The following is a 23,996-nucleotide window of genomic DNA, read 5'->3' as shown; positions in this document are numbered from 1 at the left end:
CTCTCGCTGCGCGCAGCTGGGAGCTCCTCCAGTAACTCGCTCAGCTTTGGTGTCCCCGGCATCCGTTCCGTGCCTCACAATTCATGTGTTTGTGGTATTGCTCTGACATAATACCCCTCTTTTTTTTTTTTTTTTTTTGCTGTTGTAGTACTTTAAATGTTTTGTTTTCAGACATTTAAATATTGATAAGCATATCATGTCAGATTGCTTTATCATGTGATATTCTGTTTACATTTTGACATTTATGGTAATAACAAAAGATTTTTTTGTCTTGAGGTAGAAAATGACTAATTGGTTGGAACATATAAATCACTATTCAAAAAAAAAAATCACTATTCAGAACTTTTTTCCCAAATAACCAAGCCCTGCTAAAGTGTTAAACCTGTTTTTTTTTTTAAGTAAAAATAGCTTTTCTCCCCCACCATGATCATAAGTATACATGTTCATATGATGGAATTACTCCTCAGCATTAAAATAGAATAAACTACTGATACATACAGTAATGTTTGGGTGAATTTCAAAAACATGATGCTGAGTGAGAGAATCCAAACCATGTGCTCCATCCTGTGTGATTGCATGTCCATGAGAAATGTGAAAGCAGAACTGTGCTGAGTGGAGTCAGGTTCAGGACTCCAGGGACGGGGTGGTGGGGAAGGCTGTGATCGCCAAAGGGGCGCAGGGGAGCTTTTTGTTCTGTGGGCGACGGAAGTATGTGTTTTGTTCGTGGTAGCCGCAGTGCACAAACATGGTCAGTTTTGAAAGTGTTCCTTCTATACACAGTGCATGTTTATTCTCTCTTTGAAAGATCCACATGTGTAGCAAATAAAATGAATTTGTTGATTTTATTATTCACTTCTATCTTAATTTTTAATACATTTGAAATATTAAAATTTTGTAAAATCTTGCAATTTAGAAAAAAGGTAAGAAATTAAAATTTATGAGATCTAAGACTTAAGGTGACACTATTAAAAGATTTTGGTTCTTTATCTTTGTAAATATGTGGACTTTACCTCTTTAATATATATAAAATATGTTGATATTTCATATATTAATGTAAATTGGAATCATGGTATACTTCTTAAGCTAATTTAAATATAAGCTAATAATATTTCTAATACATATGTGATATTTTTCTTCTCAAGTAGACTTAACAAATCCATATCATTAATATTGTAATATTGCCACCAAGTATTAATACTGCACAAAATTCTTAATAGTCGTTGAAGTGAATTGGACTAGATCTTTTGCTTTCTAAATTCTACTGTCTGATAAAAACTTTTTATCAGGACTTAACATTAGCTCCTTTTACTATGTTTTGCTTTTAAAAAAAACTTTTGTTTCCTTTCCCACTGAACTGTTTCATTTCTGCTTTTGGCTGAGAAATGACTTAATGACTAGAATTGTCTTTAAAACAACTGGAGTACATAGTACTTGAAATGCATGGGCTTTGGATGCCCATGTTGTTTGAGACGTCTTTCCCATCAAGCTTCTGTACCCAAAGCTGTGTGATAGGTCATGAGATTGCTAGATAACAGTTCTGGGCAGGTAGAAGTCATAGTCTTTGGGGGGTTGGAGGTAATCGGTGAAGGTGAAAGTTCTTACACTTGCTCAAGATGACAGATCTCCTACAGAAATTCATTTTTGGTGTGCTTTTAAAAATCACTTTGCTGCTAATTTTTTTTTTCTTTTTTGCTTTTTTCCTCCTCTGTCAGGTTCTTCAAAATAGATATCCCAGCTTATCAGCAGCAACCGATCACCTGCTTGATATTTACATCCAGCTTACTGGAGAGAAGCCTCACTGTCTGAGTGAAAGTTCTGTTGGAGGGGAACAGGCACCAGAGGAGGCTCCAGAAGCAAGACGAGAAAACAAGAGACTAAGCCTTGAGGGAAGAGAATTGTCCCTCAGGTACTGGGCTAGACACTTCTGGGTTGGTGTTTTAAAAATTGCTTCTCTCAGAAGTTCTTAGCCGCTCAAACTGAATGGTTACAAGAAGTCTGATTTTGAAATTAGACGTTCTAAGTCTCTAATCTCTTTGAGATCTATAGTTACTGAATGGGAAGGCTTATGAAGATAATATGTTACCTTTAAAAAATAACTTTTCTTCTTACAGTTTTATTGAGCTATAACTAACAGCTCTGTATAAGTTTATGGCATATAGGATAATGATTACGTGCATATGAAATGATTACTACAACAAGTTGAGTGAACCTCCATCATCTCACAGATACTAAGTTAAATAGTAAAAAAATTATTTTTCTTGTGATAATGTAACAACTTTTCATATATAACATACAGCAGTGTTACTTATACTTATCATGCTATACATTGCATCCCTAGAAATTATAATTGGAAGTTTAACAAATAACTTTAAAAGTTGGCAATAGTGGAAAAAGTTGGAAAACTGCTGACATAGTTTTTTCAGTGGATGTCCTTTTGTGACAAATGGGGTCGTAAATAAGATTTTTGGGTTTTGCTGTATATAGTAAATTCTGTTCCTTTGAGCTACATTTGCAGTAGTTGACTTGCTCTTTGAGAAGTGAGAATTGGGAATGGGCAGCTCCCCTTAAGTTTGCTCTCAGAGTTAATTGATCCTGTCTTTTGCTACCTTGTCTGGTATGGATGGGGGAGAAAGGAGTTATAGGTTGCTTCCTGGTAGAGGTAAGGAAAGTGTCCACTCATACTTTTTCCTGACCTGATACTGTTTATATTCAGTTGCCAGAAAAAGGGAGAGTCTTTGTGGTCAGACGTTCCCAGACCTAAGTAAACTCTGATACCTTTGATGTCTTTGACCTGTGGTTTTTTTATTTCTTACCTTTTTTTTTTGGTTTAAAGGGATCTACTTAATTGGTGTAATAGGATTGCCCACAGCTTTGACAGTCTGTCTTCATCAGCATCGTTAAATATTTTTCAAGAGGTAAGACAGTCTTCCTGCTTGTTTTCTCTGTGCTCTGCAAGGCTGCTTATTTCCACTGTTATTTTCTGTCTCTTGACTTATTATCAGAAAGTTTTTCTATGGTGTAGGTACTGTGTATACCCTTAGCCAGTTAAAACTGAACTTAAGTTGTCTTAGAGCTAAGTGAGCATGATAAATGTTTTGTGACTCTTGAAATGGGTCACCCCTAATTTCAAATAAGTCTAGTTTGAAATAGAGTAAAACAGATGCTAAAATTAAAGCTTAAATGAAAGGGAAAAATCTCCCAGGTGGTAATACTATTGTAAAACAAAAAGAGTTTCTAAGATGTTTAGTATTAATTTCTGTGTATAATTTCTTAGTCTATTTGACAGATTTGTGTTTGTCTGATGCCACCACTTGCCCCAGCAGGGCCTTTTTAACTTTAGTCCAGAGAAATGTATGTGGGTCATAAAGTCTGTTCTTGTATGCTGGGCTGGGGGGAAAGTGTATTGTGCAAGAGGGAAGCGCTGTTGAATTACAGCTCTGCCATCTTCAATAAGAGCAGAGAGAGATTTATTTCCACCTGGTTAAGAATAAAAGTGGTACCGCCCGAAGATCTTTGGGCTCTTAAAACATTGACCCGTTTTGACTATAAAGTGTTACTGTGTCTGTCAGCTAGGATTGAGGAAAGGATAGTGACCTGTTTTGGTGAGCAGTATCTCTGGTGAAGTTACTTTAAGTAGGAAGAACCCTGATTCAGAGCACACACTTAATCAAGCCAGACCCTGAAGTGGTATGTGCCAGTCCTTTAATCTCCTTCTGTCCAGTGAAATTTCCCTCCCATCCTCCTACATTTCTCATCTTCCTACAGACAATCTTGTTTTGTACTTTTAAAATAAAACTGGCGTGGGGAGGATCTTCTTTAGTCTCTATTTCAGAATGTTATAGTGTGTGTGTGTGATAGCCCATAAAATTCACTCTTTTAAGGTGTACAATTCAGTGTATTTTAGTATATTTACAGAATTATGCAACATCACCACTAAGTAATTCTAGAACGTTTTCATCACCTCCAAAAGAAACCCTATAACCATCGACCATCATGCCTATTTTCCTTCTCTCTGCAGCCGCTGACAATCACTAACCTACCTCCTGTCTACAGATTTGTTTATTCTGGACATTTCATATAAATGAAATCATACATTAGGTGACCCTTTTATCTTCTTTCACTCAGCATATTCTCTTGGTTAATCCATGATGCAGCATGAGTCAGTACTCATTCTCTTTATGGCTGAATCACATTTCATTGTATTGATAGACCACATTTTGTTTATTCACTCATACGTTAATGGATATTTGGGTTGTTTTCACCTGTTGTGAATAATGCAGCTGTGCACATTTGTGTACAATATTTTATTAATGTGGGCTTCCCTGGTGGGCTCAGTGGTCAAGAATCTGCTGCCAGGCAGGAGACGCAGGTGCGATCCCTGGGGCGGGAAGATCCCCTGGAGAAGGAAGTGGCAGTCCACTCCAGAATTTTTGCCTGGGAAAGCCCATGGACAGAGGAGCCTGCTGGCCTGTAGTCCACGGGGTCACAAAAGAATTGGACACTACTTAGCGACTAAACAGCAACAACATTTTATTAGTATAGAAGTAAAAATGAGAAAATACGGGAAAACAGAATGGTAAAAAATATTCTCCCATTCAGAGATTCCCCTGTACTATTAGGACCTTGGTGTATCTCCTTGTACATCGTGGTCTACGCGTGTGGAATTAAGAACTCTTTTCCTGTATTAGAGCCACGCCCCCCAGCCCCTCATAAAACCCCACACGACCTTGTTGAAGAGATCAGGCCAGGTGTTGTACAGAACCTTCCCCCTTGGCTTTATCTGGTTGCTTCTTTGCTGTTTTGACACCAGCTGGTGTCCTGCGATTCAGTCCGGTCCTGATACTGACTACCTGGGGTTAGTGTAGACCACACAGGTTCACGGACCCAGTCCTCCACAAGACCATCCCACTCTATAGACTCCAGCCGCAAGTATTGGAAGCCCACCCGCGCTTAGGACCAATCGGCTGTAAATTCAGGGGTTCCCACAAACTTCTCAGGTACAGTGATTGTCTCCTAGAATTCTTTGGAAGCTCTGTACTTACTGTATAGGTTACAGTTTTATTGTTAAAAATTACTCAGGAACAGTCAAATGAAAGCGTCACAAAGGGCCCGATTTCAGGGGTCTGAACACAGGCACACCTGTGGAGGCGGGGCGTGGCGCCCGCATCATGCGTCGTGCTGTCCACCCGCCCTCCACCCTCTCCCGGTGTTGGGGGCGGGAGTGGCGGTGCTCCTGTTCGTGCTTGGTCTTTCTGGCCTGGCCACTTCCTCTGATAAACTAAGTAAGGGCTCATCTGGAGTTACCTTGCTTAGCGTAATAAACGCAGTAGGGCCCAGGAGGACTCTAGTGAATAACAGAAGACACTCCTCCCTGGTGATTCAGAAGTTTTGAAAGGCTATGTAGGAATTAGGGGCAAACACCAGATAAATCCTTATTACAGCAGAAGACATGTGTCTTGGCTTCTCAGTAGCGGCTAAGTACTGGGTTAGGTTAATGACAGTATTCCTTTATTGCACACCAAGAATTTCCCTTTACAGCTCAAAAGTAATCTTTTGGTGTTACCTCCGCTATCTGAGAATCATTTTCCCCTACACAATCATATACCTACCCAGGGATTAATGCTAATTGCTATTTTTGCCTGAATTTTGCACACTCAGGGCTGCGTGTGTGTTTTCCTAATTAACCAATATTTTGATAATAAAGCCTTAATGTTTTTGGTGTCCTGTCTCTGTTGTGGTAACATTTTTAAGTCTAGGGTTGGTACCTTATTTGTACTCTCCCTTTAGTCCTTCTGGCAGAAATGTTCCTGCTAGATTTTATATTCCTTCCTTTTGTGGCCTGGACAGCAGTGCTCTGTCATTAATGTATTATTTAAAAAGTCAGTTGCTATCTGCCTTGGTTACTTTAATAGGCCCTGGACTGTTTCACCGCGATGCTTTCTAAGCAGACAAGCAAACTGAAAATGGCAGAAGTCATTGGAAGCAAACTGAACATTTCCAAGAAAAAGGTATGTAGTGTTATTTCTGCTTCCCTCTTGAAAGGAACTTGCGATATTTAGCTTACTTGCTGGTCTCTGGCCCTTACCTATAAAAGCTTTTGCAAAGTTGGTAGTTTCATTGCTGCCTCTCATGGACATAAAACTCACTGTCTCTTGGATAAGTAGTTCTCACTGTGGTCCACACGCTTAAAGTCAGCTGCCTTGCGTTCTTTCTCACACGCATGCCTTACTTTCCAGTGTTTAAGGAGCCTGTTATTCTGTAGGTTGTAGATTCAGGACTGGAACTTTGTCTTGGCAAATATTTTAATAAGCCTTCGCATTTCCAAAGCTTCAGTTCAGTTTGGTCGCCTAGTGGTGTCTGACTCTTTGTGACCCCACGGACTGCAGCACGCCAGGCTTCCCTGTCCATTAACAACTCCTGGAGCTTGATCAAACTCATGTCCATCGAGTCAGTGATGCCATCCAATCATCTCATTCTCTGTTGTCCCCTTCTCCTCCCACCTTCAATCTTTCCAGCGTCAGGGTCTTTTCCAATGAGTCAGTTCTTTGCATCAGGTGGTCAAAGTTTTGAAGTTTCAGCATCAGCCTCAGTCCTTCCAATGAATATTCAGGACTGATTACCTTTAGGATGGACTGGTTGGATCTCCTTGCTGTTAATGGGACTCTCAAGAATCTTCTCCAACACCACAGTTCAAAAGCATCATTTCTTTGGGGTTCAGCTTTCTTTATAGTCCAACTCTCACATCCATACATGACTACTGGAAAAACCATAGCCTTGACTAGATGGACCTTTATTGGCAGAGTAATGTCTCTGCTTTTTAATATGCTGTCTAGATTGATAATAGCTTTTCTGCCAAGGAGCAAGTGTTGTTTAATTTCATGGCTGCAGTCACCATCTGCAGTGATTTTAGAGCCCAAAAAAAATAAAGTCTCTCACTCTTTCCGTTGTTTCCCATCTATTTGCCATGAAGTGATGGAACCAGATGCCATGATCTTAGTTTTGTGAATGTTGAGTTTAAAGCCAACTTTTTCACTCTCCTCTTTCACTTTCATCAAGAAGCTCTTTAGTTCTTCTTCACTTTCTGCATAAGGGTGGTGTCATCTGCATATCTGAGGTTATTGATATTTCTCCCGCAGTCTTTATTCCAGCTTGTGCTTCATCCAGCCCAGCATTTCACATGATGTACTCTGCATGTACGTTAAATAAGCAGGGTGACAATATGTAGCCTTGACGTACTGCTTTCCCGATTTGGAATAAGTTTGTTGTTTCATGTCCAGTTCTAACTGTTGCTTCCTGACCTGCATACAGATTTCTCAGGAGGCAGGTCAGGTGGTCTGGTATTCCCACCTCTTTAAGAATTTTTCATAGTTTGTTGTGAAGAAAACATAGCTGAAGAAAAATTACTTTGATTTTTTTTTTAGAACTATCTTTTAGGAGTGCAGCTTTTTCTTGACTGTGTTCACTTTATGTAGGTAGATAGAAGCTTATTTGAATGAATAAATTGTACTGTTAGGGAACATTCATAATCAGTGTTTTTAAAAATGGAAACTTGGAAAATATTATAAAATAAATGCTAACTTGCCTATCTAGGAAGCCAAAAATGCTTCTTAGTAGAGGGGGCACAGTAAGCCTCATGATTTAAGTGTTTGAAGAGTATGCAGAATTTTGCTCAGGTGAATCTTTTCCCCTCCCATAGGTGGAATTCTTCTGTCAACTTTACAAACCAGAGATTGTGATCAACGAGCTCGATGTGCAAGTGGGTCGAGTGCGGCTTCTACGAAAACAAAGCGAGGCTGTCCACATACAGAGGTAATCAGGGCTCCAGGCGGAGCTGAGCACTGTGAGGTCATTGGGAACTTGGTGGAAGGAGCATTTGGTCCTGACCCTTTTCTCTGAGTAAAACACGTGTCTGAACTATGATCTCTCCAGTGTGCTAGACAGTAAGGAGTAGTGACTTCCCAAAATGTGTCCTGTGAAACTGGATATTAGGAGGTGGAGGGAGGTGATGAGGGTCGTTAGAGATTTGGGACTAGCAAAGGTGTATCTTTGATTTTATTCATTGTAACGTATTTATTTAGTGAAGTAAGCATCACTTGGAAGGCAGGCTTGGTCCTAACATTAGCCTGTTAATGCTTTGAAGGCTGGAATTTTATAAGTTTCTGAGATCTAGTTACCATTTACTAAATACTTGCTGTATCCCTAACATTGTGCTAAGTGCTCTTTCGCATGTTTTTGCATGTGAGTGTAGTAATCCTGTGAATTAATGCGTGTGTTAGTGCCCTAGGACTCTCCTCACAAATTACCGTAAACTTGATTCATGTATGCACGCATGCTAAGTCGCTTTAGTCATGTTTGACTCTTTTCAACCCCATGGACTAGCCCGCCAGGCTCCTCTATCCATGGGGTTCTCCAGGCAAGAATACTGGAGTAGGTTGCCATTTCCTTCTCCAGGAAATCTTCCAACCCAGGGACCGAACCTGGGTCTCTGTGTATCCTGTTCTGACACGTGGATTCTATACCACTAGTGCCATAAACTTGATGGTTTGCTCATAAACTTGATGGTTTGCCGTAAACATTTCTTCTCCGTCCCGGAGGCTGGAAGGCTGAAATCCAGGTGCTGGCAGGGCCACGTTCCCTCTGAAGGCTCCTGCCTCGCCCTGGCTTCGACGGCCTGCCCTGGTCCTTGTTGTTCCTGCCTTGTAGCTGCCTCAGCTCAGTCTCTGACCCCACTGTCTTATGGGCGTCTTCCCTGTGTGTCTTTTTTTGTTTCTAAATTTCTCTTTCTGTATGAGAACACGGCCCGTTGGATTTAAGACCAGCCCTTAAGTCCAACACAGTATGATTTTAATCTTCTTATTCCTGTAAAGACCTTTTTCCCAAAGAAGGTCACATTCACAGGTACTGGGTAGACATGAACTTGTGGGGGACTTACTGGAACTAGTAAGTGTTGTTGTCCAGATTGAACAGGTTAGGAAACCAAGGCTGGAGGTTAAGTAATTTGCCCAAGATGACATAGGTAGTACGGATATTTTATCTTGTTGGTGTTTTGAATTTCCAGAGCCTAGTGAAGTGCTAGGTATATAAATGCTCCATGTTTATAGAATGAATTCTGCAACTCTTATGTTGTAAGCCATCCCATACAATGTGAAGACAGTCCCTTCTTGAGTTGTCTTGTTTGTCGAGTCTGATTCCTCAGAACAACACTAAGAGAAGCTTGCAGCTTGTCTCCTACTGCTCACGTACCTTCCCCTCCCCAGGGAGAAGCTCACCTTCGCTGCTACGAGGCCGTCCTCTGTTCTTATTGAGCAGCTCGCGGTGTGTGTTAGCAAAGGGGAGCCTGTGCTGCTGGTGGGAGAGACTGGAACAGGCAAAACCTCCACAGTCCAGTACTTGGCTCACATCACAGGTAACTCCGGGAGGGGATGCACTCTGCCCGAGACAGCAGACGTTTCACTTCATACTGACTGCCTTTTAAAAACTAGAGTCCAAAGGGTACTGGAGCTTAAAAAGTGCCACAGCTCTATTTCCCCTGGAGATAAGCACTGGCATCTTTTTCTTTGGAGACAATGTAATCTCTCCCCCTGGAAATAACTGCTATTGACATGTGGGTATTAATTTTTTTCGGTTCTAGTCTGTGGCCTGCACATACATAGCGCTTTGGTTTTGTTTTGAAACATATGGGATCCTTCTCTGAGTTGTGTTTAGTTAAGCACATTGGTCACCTTTAAAAACAGAACTGCCTCATTCCTGTTCTGATGTCTATATTAATATTTCACACTGGGTATTTATTTAGTTCTAATTCATAGACATTGATTTACTGAAGGATTTTTTTTGTTGTTTTCAGTTACCTGATGCTAGAGCAGTGAATCTTTCATTCTCTCTGGGTTATTTTAGGTTAAAATTTTGAACAGTCAAGATTCCTGAAAATAAAATGAGGGGTCAGAAGAAGTGCACGTTAAAAGATTTGCCCATGCCCATGTCTGCACATCGTTGAGGATCACAGAGGGTATTGTCAGTCATTATATTTTCAGAATAACTCTTCATACCCTTTTTTTCTTAAAGGCCACCGTTTGAGAGTTGTCAATATGAATCAGCAAAGTGACACTGCAGATTTGCTGGGAGGGTAAGGATGGTTTTAAACCATTTTCTTGTTATTTTGTGTTCATTGCTTGAGGTAGGGAACACTTCTTTCCTATCAAGCTCAGTACTAACCTTGGAAAAATGTTCAACGACTTGCCCCCCATGCCTACCCCAGCAGGATATTTATTAGTGTTTATTAAGGGCCTCTTGGGTATGTAGATGTTTCTCTTCATTTTAAAGAATTCTTGAGATTCTTGCTCTCAGAGATCCTGCTGAGGGTGTGAGGTGGGGGCTGGAATATAAAAGTGAGTATGCAGTCAACTGTGGATCACAACAAACTGTAAAATTTTTAAAGAGATGGGAATACCAGACCACCTGACCTGCCTCCTGAGAAACCTGTATGCAGATCAGGAAGCAACAGTTAGAACCGGACATGGAACAACAGACTGGTTCCAAATAGGAAAAGGAGTACATCAAGGCTGTATATTGTCACCCTGGTTATTTAACTTATATGCAGAGTACATCATGAGAAACGCTGGGCTGGAGGAAGCACAAGCTGGAATCAAGACTGCCAGGGAGAAATATCAATAACCTCAGATATGCAGATGACACCACCCTTATGGCAGAAAGTGAAGAGGAACTAAAGAGCCTTTTGAGAAAGTGAAAGAGGAGAGTGAAAAAGTTGGCTTAAAACTCAGCATTCAGAAAGCTAAGATCATGGCATACGGTCCCATCACTTCATGGCAGATAGATGGTAAACAACGAAAACAGTGACAGACTTTATTTTGGGGCTCTAAAATCACCGCAGATGGTGACTGCAGCCATGAAATTAAAAAATGCTTGTTCCTTGGAAGAAAAGTTATGACCAACCTATACAGCATATCAATAAGCAGAGATTGATAAACAGAGATTGTCTAGTCAAAGTTGTGGTTTTTCCAGTAGACATATGTGAATATGAGAGTTGGGCTATAAGAAAGCTGAGCACCAAAGAATTGATGCTTTTGAACTATGGTGTTGGAGAAGACTCTTGACAGTCCCTTGAACAGCAAGGAGAGCCAGCCAATCCATCCTAAAGGAAATCAGTCCTGAATATTCAGGAAGGACTGAGGCTGATGCTGAAACTCCCAACACTTTGGCCACCTGATGGAAAGAACTGACTCATTTGAAAACACCCTGATGCTGGGAAAGATTGAAGGCGGGAGGAGAAGGGGACGATAGAGAATGAGTTGGTTGGATGGCATCACTGACTTGATGGACATGAGTTTGAGCAAGCTCCAGGAGTTGGTGATGGACAAGGGAAAGCCTGGTGTGCTGCAGTCCATGGGGTTGCAAATTAGTCAGACACGACTGAGCAACTAAACTGAACTGAATGTCATTAAGTAATATTTATCTGAAGAGTATGTTCTTGAGTTATGCCACTGTCAAGCGAGACTCTCCTGCAGTTTGATTATCTCTAAAAGGTTAAGTAGCTTCCACTTGGTTAAATGGAACTTCACTGTGGTCAATTAAATGCCCTTCTTCCTTTTGATGTTTTTGAATATGTTGGTTTTTGAACAATTTTAATCTGTGCTGAAGGCTGTAAAACTGGATAGATGCTATTGGCATACCTTATGTTGGATGATGCTAGGATCTGTCCCATTAATTCTAAACAGTTGCTTGCACAAATCCTTAAAAGCAAAGAACAATAGAACTTGTTTTTCTTTTTTCTCTCTATAGTGTCTATGAGAAGCTCTTTTTTTTTTTTTACGAGAAGCTCTTTATTTACTTTTTTTTTTTTTAAGGCACTTTATACTGTGGCATTATTTTTACTTTTGCTCTTTCCAGTCTCATATCCCTGCCTGCTCTGGGTGGAGTGCTGGTGTGGAATCCTGCTTCCTTCTGTGCTTCTCATTTTCTTTCCCTCCCGACCCTTAAATTCTGCTCTACACACACCTTGGCAGTGTATTTTAAATCTCTGTCCTGTCTTAAAATCTGTCAGCTGAGACTTGGCCTCTCTCACTGCAGTTCTTCTTTCACTGTTTCCCCTCGGTGGTCCTTTCCACTTTGCTTTTATATCACTTCTGTTCAGTTAACTGACCGTCTCCCCTTTCCCTCGCTGTGGCACTTGCAGTGTGTTCTTAGTAATAAATGGAATCTGTTATTTAACTAGTATGTCTATGGTTGTTTAGTTGCTCAGTCGTGTCCAACTCTTAGCAACCCCCTGGACTGTCAACTTCCAGGCTCCTCTGTCCATGCAATTTTCCAGGCAAGAATACTGGAGTGGGTTGCCATTTCCTTCTCCAAGTATGTCTGTACTACTGTCTATTTCTACTCTCTATTCTGTAATGCCCTACAGTTAAGTATAGCTAACACAGATGCCATTGTTCTTGCACTAATTGAACACAGGCTGTATCAGTCTCTTTTAAGAATTTGTAGTGTTATATCAGCCATTGCAAATAGTGTTTTCTCCTTTGATTCCTTTTTTTTAAATGCAAGTAGTTTTAATTGTAGGGAGTACATTGTGACCTGATGCAATTGATAATACGAAAGGTTGAAATCACAATGTGGTAACTGGAATTTTATTTTTGGTGCTAACTTGATAGTAGGTTAGCGTCAGTAATCGAAAGAAAACTTAGGTACAGTTCAGTTTTTGTATGGCCGGAAGTATGCCTTGTTTCTGCCCTTTTGTGTTACTGGCAAGTGGTGTGTACATCACATCTTTTAATCTGTATCTTAGATGTGTGAGGGACTGCTTAAGAATCTTTGTGTATAAAATTCAAACAACAATAATGATTTTATTAATTAAAAGGCAGTGGTATGGAAAACAGAGCAGTGGGTAGGGAGAAGAGGTACAGAAAGCTTCATAGTTCTATTTTGGGAATGTGTGGTTAGTTTTATCTAACTATGAAACTGGTTTTATATTTTGTATTAATAATTAGTTTATTAAACATTTTGGATTTATCAAATACTATGGTGAAAGATAAAAGAAATTTATAGTCTTAATTAGTCTGACTTGCAAATCTGGATCCTTTTGATTGATTTTTTGAGAAGTTATAATTAAGGATAAATACATTTTGTAAGAATAAGGCCTTCAAGGCCATCAGGCACTTGAGCTGCATTCCTGCAGATTGCCTTGTGAATTTTGTTTGCATATGTACCCACTTATTTTTTTGATTGACGTTAGTGTGGTATATCTTTCCCCTCACTTTTAGCTCATTTTTGTCATTCTATTTCAAGTAGATTCTGGTAAATAGCACATAGACCTACAGATTACCTGGGAGAAGAGACGTAAACCAAATTCCAACAGCACTGGGTTGGAGGGAGCTTATGGGACTCTGTAGAAAAGAGTGGATGATACAGAGGACGTAGATGAAGCAGATAAAACCATTCCAGAAAACGAAAGCCTACGCTAAATGGCAAATCACAGAACACGGGTTCACAGTGTGGAGATGGAGCTGGGAGGGCAGCCTCTGGAGTAGACGGATATAGAGACGCGGAGGGGTCCTTGGAGACGGCACCAATGCTGGAAAGCAAAAATGAGAGGGGAATTAAAGATCTCACAGAAGCAGAGATAAGATGGCCACCCTGTGTTCTCCTCTAAGCCCCTCGAGGAACCATCACCCATTAGGGAGACTGGTCAGGAGACACCAGGGCGCAGTGCCTGTTCTCAGACTCAGAGCCCTGACCCCAAATGAGGGGAGGTGTCCACCTTTTCAGTTGCTCATCACGTGCTTCCATGTGTGGGCATTTTGGAGAGTCATTTTCTTTTGTTCTAGTCATTTTCAAGTGAACTCTTGTTTGTGGTCTCCATGTATCATGTGTGTAATAGGTAGACCCTGAGTGACGGTCCATGAGGGCCAGGTGGTCCAGACCTCCCTCTCTTGGCCTTCAGGTTGCCCCTGAGGCGACCTTTCCAAAGATACCTTGGAAACTCTAGCCTGTAACAGTTCATCCTTTATCAGTTCACCCTGGTTGACAAGTCGGTTTCCATTGAGTGTTTTTATTTTTATTTTCAGCAAGCTGTATATATATATGTTCATTTTCTCCATCATTTGAAGCATTTATTGACTTAACCAGCCAATATGCCTTCAGTTTTAAATGAACAAGCTTTTTTCTTAAGGAGCCCAGACTAATTTGAAATATAAAGCCATTTCTTTCATGAATTCAGTTCACTGAGCTAGTTACTAGTAGTAACTAGTAGTAATTGTAACAGGTTGCTCTTCAGTGGCATTCCTGTGCCAGGCACTGTTGAGGTTTTACCTGTGTTCACTCACTTAGTCGTCCTAACAACCTGCTCATTATTCCCGTTTACACACACGGGACCTGAGGCTCACAAGGACTCAGTGCCTTGTTCAAAGTAATGACTAGTCTGTGACTTGAACCCAGCAGTCTGCCTGAGCATCTACCTTCTTAATCATCACTCTGCTGCCTCAGTTAGCTTTGAATCCCATTTATTCCCTCATCTTTAAGACTAATTTATTGCTTAATTTCTTAACATTCCGCTGTTGACATTCTGGCTCATCGTCCTCTGCCTAGTCCAGAGTTTAGGGCTTTCCTCTTTGCTTCTCCTCCTGCCTCTCTTTGGTAGATGGCCGTGATTCTGTGATAGTGTGATCAGATTACATCACTCTCTTCCTTACTGACTTCAGTCCATGCGGAATGCATTACAAACCCTTCCTCACCTCTCATGGGCCCTTCTCTCTCTCCTTCCTTCAGCCCTGCTGCCTGGCCAGCCACACTCCCCTCCGTGTTTCTGGTTGCTCTGCGACCTCGCCTGCCACCCAGCGGTGTTTACTTAGCCAAACCCTTTCCTGTTTGATTGCCTTCGAATTCCCATTAACACAGCCTCCTCTGACTGTCACAGCTAAAGTACTAAAATTCTTCTTTGACCCCTCTGCTTTCATTTCATCTCCTGGCATACCAGCTTCCCCTTGATATTCTATACTAGTAGGTGTCTTCCTCCGCTGTCTTTTTGGTTGGATTGCAGCTCCTGAGGGGCAAGAGTGGGATGAATGGAGTAAAGGAGTGTTTTACTGATTAACGGGTCAGCGCTTACTGGGAAGCGGAGTTGAGTCTGTGAAGTTCTGCTTTTCTCTGAAATCAGACTCTTCCCTGTAGATGCTCAGTGTCAGGGCACTGGGTTCCGGTGTCTCATTGTTCCTCCTCACAGGCCAGAGAGTAAATAGTATCCACGATTCTCCAATTGTACTTGCCTGTTTTGAAACACTTTGATACTGTTTCGGTTCTCAAATTATATTTCTTGGAAATAAAATTGACATTATCATCCTTGAATTGTAGTATTTGGTATCCTAGCTGCAGAAAATTGTATGCTTGATCTTGTCTAACTTCCAGAATGATTAGTGCTGCTTGGGCAACTTATCTTAAGTCTAGCCAGAGCAGTGTTTCTTGACTCTTAACCTCTCCCCACCCCCAGTAGTAAATTAAATTTTAATTTAAATGAATTCCCTAATTCCCCAACCAGAAAAATAAAATGCTAAGAAATAAAAAAGAATCTTAATACTCAGAAATAAATAGTTGAGCCTTGGAGGGTCACAAACCATTGCAACGTCTTAAAAAAACTTTTTTTTACTGTCCCCCTCCCCCAATTTTAATCTCTTTGGGAGCAGTCTCTTCCTCCACCCCACCATTGACAAGGCATGATGTTAAAGTAAGTACAAGATGCTTAAGTAAATCAATTTCAGATGTTATATTTTTTCCTAAAATATCTCAAAAACATTTTGGTCACTCTTAATAAAATATGGTTTATCATTAAATATACATGATGATTATTTAAATGTGTTAGTAAAATAAATGACATGCCTCTCACTACCCAGTTTGGAATTTCAAATTTTTTCATAATTTGGTTATCTAATACTAGTGTTTACCGTAGACCCTTCAAACACATGGAGTGGAAAAAATAGATCATAATCTAAAACTTTAACATAGATTTTTAAGTATTTTGCTATTGTTTCTGATTTTGATGAGAAGAAATCTTACACCTATTCCTGTTTTCTTAGGTATGCTTCCCAGTTTCTCTTAGCTTCAGAAGTTTGTGAATCACATACCTACCTTTTGTTTTCAGTTACAAGCCAGTGGACCATAAGCTTATTTGGCTGCCTTTACGGGAGGCATTTGAAGAACTCTTTGCTCAGACGTTTTCGAAGAAGCAGAACTTTACGTTCTTGGGACACATTCAGACGTGTTATAGGCAGAAACGGTGGCAAGATCTCCTGAAGCTGATGCAGCACGTGCACAAGTCAGCTGTCGGCAAGGATGGGACGGAGAGGGAGACGGGTAGGTGGCAGCCCAGGCCGCTAGTGGGGGGCCCTGGCTGGAGTCTGAGAGCCCAATGAGAAGAGTGGGGCGCAGTGATGCAGTGCGAGCTAGGGATGGCAGGGACTTAGGGCGAACGTGACTGACTCTGAAGCATCGCTGCGCCTGGGACTCAGCAAGATTTCTATAGAAGTCAGTGGTTGCCGGTGTTGATGGACAGGCACCACTTAGTGATCAGTAGGTTACGTATGCTTAGAAGAGGTTATTCCAGAAAACTGCATTCCACAGTGAATGGGCTTTTGGTGGCTTAGTTATCCTCTCTACTTTCTCATCTATAAAATGGGAATAGTGAGAATAGTGAGTTATCTAATGCATATGCATATAAATGAACTGGCTAGTATAGTGGCTGCATATGGTTGGAATTCTGTAAGCATTTGGACTTAATTTTTTACACTTCTAAGATGTGATTTTTGTGTGTGTTTTGTTAATTATGTGGTTTTTTTAAGTTATATATATTATGACTCAAAATGTATTTTTAATTCTTGTCTTTATTCTTCTCTAGGGTCACTACTAAAAGAGAAGTGGGAAGCATTTGGTCTGAGACTCAACCATGCCCAACAACAGATGAAAATGACTGAGAATGCCCTATTGTTTGCATTTGTAGAGGTATTTTGCTTTGATTGTTGAGGTTAAGGGAATGTTGATTTGATGCAAAATGCAAGTTAAAGAGGCTGCTGTTCTGTCTTCTCTTCATGTTGACATTTTAGGGCTTGTTGTTTAGAATAGTAAACACTTAAAGAATTCTTTGCGGGGGGTTAAATGTCTTTTTATAGACGTGATAAAGTCTTTTTGATATAATTTAAGATTTTAATTAACTTTGGCGCTGCTGGACCTTCCCTGCTGCCTGGGCTTTCCTCGGGTTGCAGTGGTGGGGGCTCCTCTCCAGGTGTGGCCCCGGGCTCCTCGCTGTGGCGGCCCCCCTTGCTGTGGCCGCCCCCTTGCCGCGGGGCACGGGCCCCGGGCTCCAGAGCCCAGGCTCAGCACTTATGGTGCCAGGGCTTAGTTGCTCTGTGGCCTGTGGGGTCTCCCCAGGTCAGGGGTCAAACCCACGTCTCCTGCATCGGCAGGCGGACTCTTCTCCACGGAGCCCCCAGGGAAGCCCAAAACTGTAGTGTTCGTGAGCACTGTCATTATTATTTTGTAAGATGCAGTTGAGGATAATTAGTGAATCTTTTATTGTTTTGTAGCTGTGTTTGTATTTGTGGGTGGGAGGTGGGTTTGGATCCATTCATGTGGGGCTACATTTTTGATTCCAATGCGTTAGTAGTTGTACTGTTTTCTGTCCTGTGACCTTGCAGGATCAGTGTACTTGAATACTTGTGAGTTAAGTTTTTTTATATTTTTATTAAAGAAAATCATGGGAGTCTTCAGACTTCACCCTAAGGGTGATGCAGGAATCTTACTTGAGATGATGTCTTAATGAGGAGAGGTCCCTCAACCATGTATCTGTTGTTGTGGAGAATTTAGCCATCAGCACTTCATCTTATTATAATTGTTTCTAAAATAACCAAAGAAATTATCAAGTGCTATCAAAAATAGGGTTTATACCTATTTCATGACTCGGCATCACACTGAAGTTTTGTACATTTGGTCGTTTTTTGTTTTTTTTTATAGAAGATTCTTTGTTAGGATCACCATGAAAGCAAAAGTATAAAGCATTTACATAACACCAGAACATTCCGGGTTCTGGTATGTCAGTTGAACAGATTATAAGGTTTATTTTCAGTGGTTTTGAAAATAGAACTTCAAGAGATAAAGTCAGGAAGAGAGATGCATTTTGACATTCTTCAGAAACGGTGAAGGCTCTGTATTACAGCTACTGCACACTCAGTCATTTATCTTTTCTTGGTGTAGGTACTTACAACCTCACCCTGTGTTTATTTTGATTGCTTTTAGTAGCCATTTGGGTGCTTTTAAACATCTGAATACATTGTAAGTTTTTATTTACCTCACCACCCATATAATGCAGTGGTCTAGTTTATTGCATCTCACTCTTAGGCTCAGAGATATTTCTTTGACCTTTTTGGACATTTGAAGAAAGTTAGCTTGACCTCAGCTCGGCAGCCAGTTGGCGCCACGGCATCAAGGCATGAGCTTGTCAGGCAGGAGCAGCTCGTCCTGCCTCCGTCCGCTCTAACCCTGCTCTCAGAACTGCTGTGCTGAGTGTGTCTGTACCCAGATCCTTGACATTTGATTTCATCTTCTAGGGTGCTTTAGCTCAGGCCGTGAAGAGGGGAGAGTGGATTTTGTTGGATGAGATTAACCTGGCTGCTCCAGAAACTTTAGAATGTCTGAGTGGTTTACTTGAAGGCTCCTCTGGCTCCCTGGTGTTACTGGATCGAGGAGACACAGGTAGGTCTTTATCCTCCTGGGACTGGGCTTGCCGCGAGGCCTTTTGACCTCTTTAAAGTAGTATTCTTTCAGTTAGGCAGATTGCAAGGGCTTCTCAGTGTGATTTATTTATTCTGTAGATAGTAATTTTATGCAGAGTCTTACTGTTAGGTGTTAAAGGGAATGTAAAAAATAAAATAATTTGTCAAAGCATTTGGATAGTGGGTAATAAAGCATGCTCACTCAGTGACAAAATACACACTGGTGAATAGGTGATGAAACATAAATGGCCTGGACAGCCACGCCATAAGAGATGGTGGAACGGCAGCTTAAACTTAGGTTGTACGCACAGATCTGGAAACTGGTCCCAGTGGGGTTTCACCAAAGGCAGAGACGCTTGAGCGGCCAGTAGTGCCCTTGCTGAGCCTCGAGGCAGAGTGACGCACCTGGGGCTCGGTGGGGTTGGTCTTACCCCATCACTTACAAGTTGTTGAGAAGTTATAGTTGTCTTTTAACAGAACCACTGGTTCGTCACCCCGACTTCCGTTTATTTGCTTGTATGAATCCAGCAACTGATGTAGGCAAAAGAAATCTCCCACCAGGAATAAGAAACAGGTAAGGGGACATGGCCTGGTACCTGTAGACAGTTTTAAAGTTAAGTTCTCTTGATTTATTGATTGGTAGTAGTAACATAATCAACCCTCATAACAATGCTGGAAATTTCTTGACTGCTGATAGAGGAATCTTCTTACTTGTCATATTTTTCTTTCTATAGGTGGTAGGAATACAGAAAACTCCAGAACAATAGGGATTTTTTTCCTTTGGGTTGTTAATTTGACATTTAATGTTAGTTAATCCATTTGATGACTCATGGATATTGCTGAAAACAAAAATCTTTCCTTCTTCAAATAGCCCTTTGGCTATTAGAAAACCTTCATATAAGGAAATAACAGTATCTCATGTAACAACATAAGTGCATCTTAGGGTGAGTCCTTTTGGATGAAGCTAACGATTTGTAAAAGGACATTAAATTTCAGTTTTCATCATTAAACACTGAGTAACAGGGACAAGATTTTGATGTATGTAGCATTGGGAAAAGATAAATGAGCTTGTTTGTTGTTGGTAACCTGTTGAATCTGAGTTTTAAAATAGTGTTAAAACTTTATTAAATCTTTCCCACATTATAAAATAATAAAATAGTAATAATATAATAAAAGCTTGGGCAAATTTTATCAACCATGAGTTGTATTTTCCTTTGCTACAACTATTAATTTCTGATGTTGAGGGGACTTTGTTGTTGTTGTATGTACGCCTTGTTACATGTAGTTGTGACCAAGAATGCATGCTGAGATTAGGAATAAGGATGTGTGTTCAGTAACTCAGCCGTGTCCAGCTCCTTTGCAACCCCAGGGACTGCAGCCCACCAGGTTCCTCTGCCCATGGAATCTCCCAGGCAAGGATACTAGAGTAGGGTTGCCATTTCCTACCCCAGGGGACCTTCCCAACACAGGGGTCAAACTTGCGTCTCCTGTGTCTCCTGCATTGGCAGGCAGGTTCTTTATCACTGTGCCTCCTGGGAAGCCCGAGAATAAGGAAGAATAAGCCTTATTTTTGTAACTGTTTTTGCAAGGGCTGTGTGATTTTTGTCTCACAGTAGTAGTAGTTGTAGTGTGGATTTTTGGTAACAGTTATGTTATTTTCTATTTTGTTATGATCAGTCTGTATCTCAAGTTGAAAGGCTTTCATAATTCATATTACAAGTGGGTAAAATGAGTTGACATAACTATTGTGTTGTGTTTTTGTTTTGTTAATATAGATGTATTAACTTCCTCAATATGGCAATAATGGAATAATTGTCTTACAGGTTCACAGAACTTTATGTAGAAGAATTAGAAAGTAAAGAAGACTTACAGATTCTTATTGTGGATTATCTGAAAGGCTTGAGTGTGAATAAGAACACAGTGCAAGGAATCATAACGTGAGTTCTCTCTGGTTTCTCTTTATAAACTTTTCCTCTGAACAGAAAAATATGTGCCTCATGCATATAAATTTTCTTCTTTTGCTTCTAACAAGAGAAGACTGACGGAAGGATTATTTAGACTTTATTTTTAAAGTTGGACACAATGGACTCCCTTGGATTTTCCTAAGGAAGCTACTGAGTTGGCCGAAATGTTCATTTGGGTTTTTCTGTAAGATGGTAGAGAAAAACTCAAACAAACTTTTTGGCCAGTGTAGTACATACAGAGCTTATAAATCACTGCCTATGAAAATACGTAACCAATAATACTCTCCCAGTTAATTCTGTATTCACAGCTGAGAGTTTGAGTCCTTGGAGGATTCAAATTCTTCGAGGAGATGTAAACAGTATTTTGATCTGTCTTGTTGAAATCCTTTGTGCAGTTTGCATATTAGCCATAGAAGGGGAGAAAGCTTGATATAATTGATTGGGTCTGGTTTGGAATTAGTAGGGCTTAGCTGAATGATCTATAGCGTGGTGATATGGCTTGGTGCTTTTAATTTGAGTCTCTTTCCTCTTTTTCGTATGCCATTTGGAAAGGGTACAGTCTGTGTATCAGACACCCTGGATTCTAGTGCTGGCTCTGTCTGACTAATTCTGTCATCTGGGGCATGTCACTTAATTTTCCCTGTGTCCCTAAACTGAAAGATACATAAAGGTTTTGAAGTCAGATCATGTTAGTGTTTTACTTTGCTTTTCATGCTTTGCTCCTTTTTTTAAAAAAATATAAATAGTTATTGAGTCGCTTAGGTGCTAGGAGTACAGCTGTAAATAAAACAGAATCTTTGTTCATTTCATGGAGCTTTAATACTGCAGGTGAAGATAACAAAGAGAGATGTATTATTTTTGGTTGTGATAAGCGAAGAAAAATAACACATAAAATGTCAGTTAAAAAATAAGACGTGGAGCCCTGTTTTAAATAGGTTAGTCAAGGAGACATTTGTCACAGGGCTTTGGAGTGGTTTGTCACACCGCAGTTTAAAATCCGAGCACTTTTGTTGGCCGGGATAGTGCAGATACTCAGAGAGCTGGGGTGAAGCGGTGCGGCCCTTACACATGCTGATAGTGCAGGAGGTGCCTGCTCCGTACATAGAAACTCACCCTGGAGTGCAGATTCTTTCTGCAAGAGAAAGGATAGCTAGCTAGATTGGCAAGAGGCAAGCCAGATGCCATTTGGGCAAGAACCTGAGTTTTATCTCTGACACACACTTGGTTATGATTGATTTTGTGGTATCTCCTTATGAATTTTCATGAATTTTTGAGTTTTGCATTTGATGTTTCCATCTGAAATTTCTTCCATTTTGCCATCTTCTGAACTTCTGAAGTATGTGGTAATGAAAATAGAAATGGTCCCCGATCATCAGGCATTTTACGACTTTGTCACTGTTGGTTGTAGCTGTATCTGTAGACTTTAAAAAACACCATGACTTTTTTTTCTGTGTGCTTGGCCATCATCACTGGAATTTATACAGGGATTTCACTTGACTCTCATATTAATGTCAACTCTGGAACCCTGTGTTAGGATTCAAGAGATTCTTGCTAAGTACCTCTGAAATCTCCCTGTCTTTTTCTTAATAGTCAGAGATTTCTCACCTCTCTCCTCGTTCCATCCTGAAGGAAATTGATCCATCTTCATTTTACTATTTTTGATGGCAAGTTTTATGTAAGCTTGGCCACCTAATCTATAAAAATGACTTTTGGCCCTTCTGTAGAAGAAACAGGAACAAGAGCAAAATAGTAACACTTATTGGTTACTGAAATAAATCTGAACTGCATCCTCTTTGTAGCTTCTACACAGCTGTGCGGAAAGAGTCTGGAACAAAACTGGTGGACGGGACCGGCCACAGACCTCACTACAGCCTTCGGACTCTGTGTAGGGCCCTGCGCTTTGCAGCTTCCAATCCATGTGGCAGCATCCAGCGCTCGCTCTATGAGGTCTGTGCACGGTCTGTGTGGGGGGAGCGGGGGGTGGGCATGCCCTGGGAAGGGGGTCGGGGGATGCAGGTGCCCAGTCTGTGTGTGCTTCCGTCGGACGAGCCCAGAATGTTTCATCCTGGAATCCTTACCTACCGTTCGCCTTTTTCTACCGTTGCAACATGTTTTAGAAGTTGTTCTGCGCACCACCACCACCCGAGAGGTTGAATTGTGTTCTTGGAATAAGTTGGTCTCTTATTACAGAAGGATAACTGCTGTTGTGTGTATTTGTGTTTTCTTCTAGGGCTTTTGTTTGGGTTTCTTAACACAACTTGACAGGGCATCACACCCAATCGTTCAGAAGCTCATTTGTCAACACATTGTCTCTGGCAACGTAAAAAGTCTGCTGAAGCAGGTGGGTTCTTGTTTCATCTTTTTCTAAAATTTTATTTACTTGGCTTCGCGGTGTCTCTGTCGCTCTGTGCAGGCTTCCTCTCGCCGCGGTGGGCAGGGGCTGCTCTTGGTTGCAGCGCACAGACTCTCCTTGCAGGGGCTCCTCTTGTTCCGAGCACAGGCTCCAGGCGCGTGGGCCCGAGAGCACGGACCCAGGGGTCGTGGTGTGGGGACTTCCAGGACCGGGGATTGAACCCGTGTCTCCTGCCTTGGCAGGTGGATTCTTAGACACTGTACCACTGGGAAAGTCCTCTTTTCTGATTTTTGATGTAACATAAATGACAGGTAGAAATAGCAGATTGTTAGCTGTTTGGGTTTTTTTTTTTTTTTTTTTTTTTTTAGTTGGAGGCTAATTACTTCACAACATTTCATTTTTTTTTTTTATTAACAAAACTTGTTTGTAATTATAAAAGCAGTTTATCCCACAAACACTAGATAGTATCTTAGACTCTAAGATAGTACCTTAGGTGGTGAGAAGTCATGGTAATCTTACTCTTTGGAGATTTAAGCCCTACAGATTGTCCTTTCCTTCTAAATCATATATATGTGTGTATATATAATTTGTTAAATAGTTTTTATATATCAAACTCTGCTATCTGTGTGTGTGTAGCTTCAGCAAGGTGAGTTCTAACACAGGCGCACCCCACTGTATTGCGTTTGCTCTGACGTATCTCTCCGACGTTGCAGTGTTTACGGATTGAGGGTTTGTGGGACCCTGTGTTGTCAGTTGGTGGCGAGCACTTTTTAGCAATAGAGCATTCTTAAATTTGGGCATTTACATTTTTTAGACGCATTATCGCATGCTTACTAGATTGTGGTACAGCGTAAACATAACTTTCATATGCACTGAGAAACCAAAATTTTGTGTGACTGTCTTTATTGCAATATT

The 23,996-nt window shown here is 40.9% G+C and overlaps 1 protein-coding gene across 2 annotated transcripts in view; it reads left to right on the top strand.

The window, feature by feature from the left end:
• MDN1 (midasin AAA ATPase 1) overlaps positions 1-23,996 on the top strand; it is a 135,833-nt gene that overhangs the window by 24,782 nt on the left and 87,055 nt on the right. For both annotated transcript variants that reach the window (XM_043439461.1, XM_043439460.1), the window contains exons 10-22: positions 1,713-1,906; positions 2,834-2,915; positions 5,913-6,008; positions 7,697-7,809; positions 9,258-9,406; positions 10,063-10,123; positions 16,142-16,353; positions 16,895-16,998; positions 18,600-18,744; positions 19,242-19,338; positions 20,588-20,701; positions 22,528-22,675; positions 22,959-23,069. In XM_043439461.1, coding sequence (XP_043295396.1) covers positions 1,713-1,906; positions 2,834-2,915; positions 5,913-6,008; positions 7,697-7,809; positions 9,258-9,406; positions 10,063-10,123; positions 16,142-16,353; positions 16,895-16,998; positions 18,600-18,744; positions 19,242-19,338; positions 20,588-20,701; positions 22,528-22,675; positions 22,959-23,069 — 1,626 coding nt within the window. The remainder of the gene's footprint in view (positions 1-1,712; positions 1,907-2,833; positions 2,916-5,912; positions 6,009-7,696; positions 7,810-9,257; positions 9,407-10,062; positions 10,124-16,141; positions 16,354-16,894; positions 16,999-18,599; positions 18,745-19,241; positions 19,339-20,587; positions 20,702-22,527; positions 22,676-22,958; positions 23,070-23,996) is intronic.

The sequence above is a fragment of the Cervus canadensis genome, chromosome 20 (genome assembly GCF_019320065.1).
Source record: "Cervus canadensis isolate Bull #8, Minnesota chromosome 20, ASM1932006v1, whole genome shotgun sequence".
Taxonomy (NCBI): domain Eukaryota; kingdom Metazoa; phylum Chordata; class Mammalia; order Artiodactyla; family Cervidae; genus Cervus; species Cervus canadensis.
Note: the sequence above shows the minus strand (reverse complement) of the source record. Positions and strands in the feature narration are given on the sequence as shown.